Raw genomic sequence first — 4,467 nt, 5'->3', positions numbered from 1 at the left:
TGTGTGTGTGTGTGTGTGTGTGTGTGTGTGTGTGTGTGTGTGTGTGTTACATAACGAGCTCTCTCCTCATCTTGAAGTGACACTAAAATAGCTGCAGCAGCTTCACACTCCGTCTCATCCGTGTCTTTAAAAGCTCCAATTAGAGACATTTAATCACTGCACTGGTGTCCGGACGAGTTACACTCAGTTGCACAGGAAAAGAAAGAGAGAGAGGGAGAGAGAGAGGGAGAGAGAGAAAGAGGGTTTTATTCGTCCTCTGCTGTCTCTAAGACAACCTGTCTGCGTTGAAGTAAACTAGAAAACTGCAGAATTCTCTCTGGATTCTTTGGTTTGTCCCTGAATCTGAATCATTGTTAAATTAAGAAGATAGAACGGTTCAAACAGAGATAGATTGAGTTTTTTGCAGTTGTCTCATTCTTTACTTTCAAGGTTTCCATTTGCTTTAATGTCATCTTCGTTGTGCTACAACTAGTCCCTCTGAATAACTAACAAGTCTGGTAAAGTTGGAAACATAAGTTCAATTGCAGTCTTAAAAAACATGAGTAAACTCAACATGAAGATACGTTTTGTTTCAACTTAAAAAGTTAAGTCACACAAGTTGTTTAATGATCCGCTGTTGTTGACACTACTTAAAACAACTATGTTAAATTGTCCATTCAAGAAAACTTTATCGTGTCAAACAAATATACAATTCCACACTAATTCAACTCACAATTTCAAATCAGGAGAACTTCAACTATATTTATACCAAAAGCAACTTCAAGTTAAGTGGACTAATGTTTCTGCTTTATTCCATTTCCTTCTGATTTAACTTACGAATCATCTGTAAATATATTTAGATCCACTAGAATTTAAAAACGAAGTAATTTGGGTCTGGACGATGTTTGGCTGCACAGAATCAGTTTTTAGTCTTTTCGGAGTCATTTTTTTGTCGTTTCGGGAACAGATCAAACTGAAGGAATATTTTTTTGAAAGTCTGAACAGAAATGTGTCCAGCACAGAGAAAGGTCCGGGACATGAGTCCATCCAAAGTTAGACCCAAAAGACACGGGCTTCCCCAAATGTCAGTATGATTGCATTTTAAATCTTTGCAACTGTTCAAACTGACGCAGTCGGCTTTTCTAGCTGAAATCGAGCCTTCATTGCGCCTCCAGCTGCTCAAAATGTAGATATTTCAGCAGCTCTGCGTGGTGAGTCACATTAACTCCTCTCAGACTGAGTAACTCCTCCAGACAGTATAGTGATTAAATGTCTCTAATTGGTGCTTTTAGAGATGCAGTGAGTGTGTGTGTGTCGCGTAATGAGCTCTGCTCTCAGTGTGAAGTGACACTTTTTTTGGCTTTGTGTGCTGACGAGACAACAAACCAGCAAACAGGAAGTTACTGTTTCTCTTCCCACAACTCATAACCCTGTGAGGACATAATGAAATGTAACCGTGGATACAAATAACGGCGTTGTGGGAAAGTGAAGGACAACCTCCAAAGTCTCCACAAAGCTGCGTGACATGCTACCAATCAAACGAGCCGATCGACTTCCTGTCAGTAGAAAACACGCCCTCCTCTTGTACGAGGATAAGAGAAACAAACCGTGGGGTTTCCTGTGAGCGATACCTGAACATGGCTGATGTGCAGCCTTAATTCGCCCTGAAGCTCTGTTCCCATCAATCAACCAGCGGCATCCAGCAAAAAAAACAAAAGAGTTCAGCGGTTCGTCCAACTCCCAAACAAACCTTTGACGAGTATTGACAAGCCGTCAGTTCGTCAGTGTCTCCTCTCATTTATCCGTCCGTCTCAAGTGTTTTCCTGTAGACGGAGTAAACCTGAACCAACACGGTTGACGAATGAATCAGCTTTTTGTTTATGCAACGCTGTTTGAAGCAACACTTCACCCCCAAAAAAACATCAATTAGTCACGGACGTTAGACAGACGTTTATTTTGAAAAGACTGTATGCATGTAACGAAGTTGACACATTTTGCTGGACTCTTGTAGGAAAAATGCAAAAGAAAACGAGTAATATTGTTGTAAGATATAACAGGACGTTGGGTCTTTTCAAGTATTTCTGTGACATCATGTTGGTCTGACTGCAAATCATAAAAAACATCTTCACTGCAGGTTACTTCCTGTGCGGGCTAATGTCGTTTAAACACCGCCGTTCTCAACACTGACTAATATATTGATAGTAACAGCGACAGCTTCCATGCGGTTCTGTGTGGCTTTGAACCAACACCCTCATCCCGAGGCCCCACAGGGAGTGTGCAAAAAGCAATTGAAGTACATCCGCCAACATCACAATGCAGTCCTTTGTGCTAGTTGAACAGCAGCAATCAGCTTGTTAACCCTGAACCTGATGTTGTCTCCCCAGCTGAAGAGGCTCTCTGCTCTCCTCTGTGGAATCGATTCACCTCGGTATCTCCCCGGGATCTGAGACACTCAGAGTCTCATCTGTGACTGTCGTCCTCCAGCTCTTTTTTGGAAATAATCCCTTTAAACTCCTCTCAGCTCTCAGCGGTGCTGGTTGGTTTTGGCTTCTGCTTTGCTCGCTGCTGGATATAAATTCCTCACCTCTGGCTGGTTTCCTAAAACCGCTTTGAAACAGACTGTGTCCTAAAGAGACCCGGCGTTCATCCGTCCTGTCCTCTGAACCGCAGAACAACCTCCAAATTACCTCTCAGTGCCAAGGTCATCGAGAGAAAGTGTTGCTAAAAGACTTTGGATGAAGATAACAGCGATAAACATCTTCATCCAGTCTCAGTCTGCTTTGTGCCGGCAGCAGAGAAACATCCACAGAAGATCTTTACAGGACAGAGAGGCAGCCGGATCTGATCGGAAAATGTATAATTATAAATCAAACTCAAACAAATCTCCTGAAAGAGATATTTATAGTTTTACGAATTAGATTTCGTTGTGATGCTTGTTGTGTCTACATGCCGGCCACTGAGATCGGACCTCTACTGGAGAGCCAGGCCTCCTCTGATCGGCTCTCACTGAATCTCATGTTCATCATCAGGGGTAAAGAGCTCCAGTGTTCTTATGTTCATACCGACTCTTCTGTTCTGTCAGGAAACTTTGTAGAAAAACAAAAGTCTAAAAAAGATCCAGACTTCATTGAATATTTTCTTTTCTACATTATTTCAAACAGCTCTGGATGAAGCGACTGGATGAGACTGGAGCTCTCAGCTCCAGTGAGGCAGCAGCAGGCAGACAGCTGACGGGCCTGCAGCTCCTGAGTGTGTGTGTGTGTGTGTATACGTGTGTGTGTTTGAGTTTAGTCCATCTGTTGTGCGTCGGCCCGAAGCGACGGCATGAGAGAAAGAACTAGAGACAAATAGGAAAAGAAAAAAGAAAGACGAATGATGAAAAGATACATAAAGTAAAGGAATGCTGGTGTGTGTGTGTGTGTGTGTGTGTGTGTGTGTGTGTGTGTGTGTGTGTTGGAAAACAAGCGGTGCTGCCTGTGTGTCTCTGTGGATCCCAGATGGAGCCAGAACTCAACAGAACGCATTAGTCCACTTGGCGTGCTCACACACACGCTCAGACACACTCAGATATTCGGTGGAATCCTCCCGACAGTTGGGATCACCTGAGATTTCTGCTCCGCTGGAACAGTCACATGACGTCTCCTCCTTATCGCTGTATTAGCCAACTCCACTCCGGGATTGAAAGAAAGAGCAGAAGAAGAAGAAGAAACAGAGAAACTAGTCCCAGGCTGGGACCGGGTCCGTGCAGGAAGGAGCTTCAGTATCTCTGGGTTTCTGTTTCAAGTTAGAAGAAAGGAGGAAGCCTCAGCTACACATTTCAGATTTGGATTCATCTGCTCGGAGACTTGAAGCTGAATCGACACCAAATTACATTGTGAAATATCTTGTATTCATCTGTGGGTCAGGGGATTAGCGGTTCGATACTCGGTGTCTAAGTGGCTTTAAATGAGACACTGAAGACAAAGTCGATCACATTTTAAATGTGCGGGACGATGAAAACGAAAATAAACTTTTTATTCTGAGTTCTGCCACTGGAAGTGTTCCTGTTTCTTATAACCAAGTAGAGTTTAAAGTGAACTTTCAAACTCAGCTTAGTTTGAAGTTTTTAGGTTTAAGATTTCATGGATAGCGTGTATAGCTAATGCTGGATGAGACCACCATGAGTCAGTTTATATTGTTTGTGGGTGAACTAGTCCTTTAACGGTACTCTTGATGGTCGATCTTGAGACATTTGGACCACAGAGTCGGACACACTGAGGGACGTACTCGTCTCTAACGGGACAGAAAACAAAGTGATTATTGTTACCATCTGGAGTTCTGCACAGTCTAGTTTTCACTCTGTCTCTTTAAATTTGGTTCTCAGCTCATCATTTTTCTCTCGCTCTCTCGGGAGCTCGATGCCCTGCATGACAACAGATGGAGCCCTGAGGCTCTGGGACCGCACACACACACACACACACACACACACACACACACACACACACACAC

General features: G+C 43.3%; 1 protein-coding gene across 1 annotated transcript in view; it reads right to left on the bottom strand.

Moving 5' to 3' along the window:
• Nucleotides 1-23: 23 nt before the first annotated feature.
• The window catches only part of LOC116389840 (thyrotropin-releasing hormone-degrading ectoenzyme-like), a 35,362-nt gene continuing 30,918 nt past the window's right edge, over nucleotides 24-4,467 (bottom strand). The window contains exon 5 of the mRNA XM_031858841.1: nucleotides 24-3,753. Within this exon, the coding sequence (XP_031714701.1) occupies nucleotides 3,737-3,753 (17 nt within the window). The 3' untranslated portion in view covers nucleotides 24-3,736. The remainder of the gene's footprint in view (nucleotides 3,754-4,467) is intronic.

The sequence above is a fragment of the Anarrhichthys ocellatus genome, unplaced genomic scaffold (assembly GCF_004355925.1).
Source record: "Anarrhichthys ocellatus isolate YVR2014 unplaced genomic scaffold, GSC_Weel_1.0 scaffold21, whole genome shotgun sequence".
Taxonomy (NCBI): domain Eukaryota; kingdom Metazoa; phylum Chordata; class Actinopteri; order Perciformes; family Anarhichadidae; genus Anarrhichthys; species Anarrhichthys ocellatus.
The sequence above is the reverse complement of the archived record's forward strand: the minus strand, read 5'-3'. Positions and strand labels throughout refer to the sequence as shown.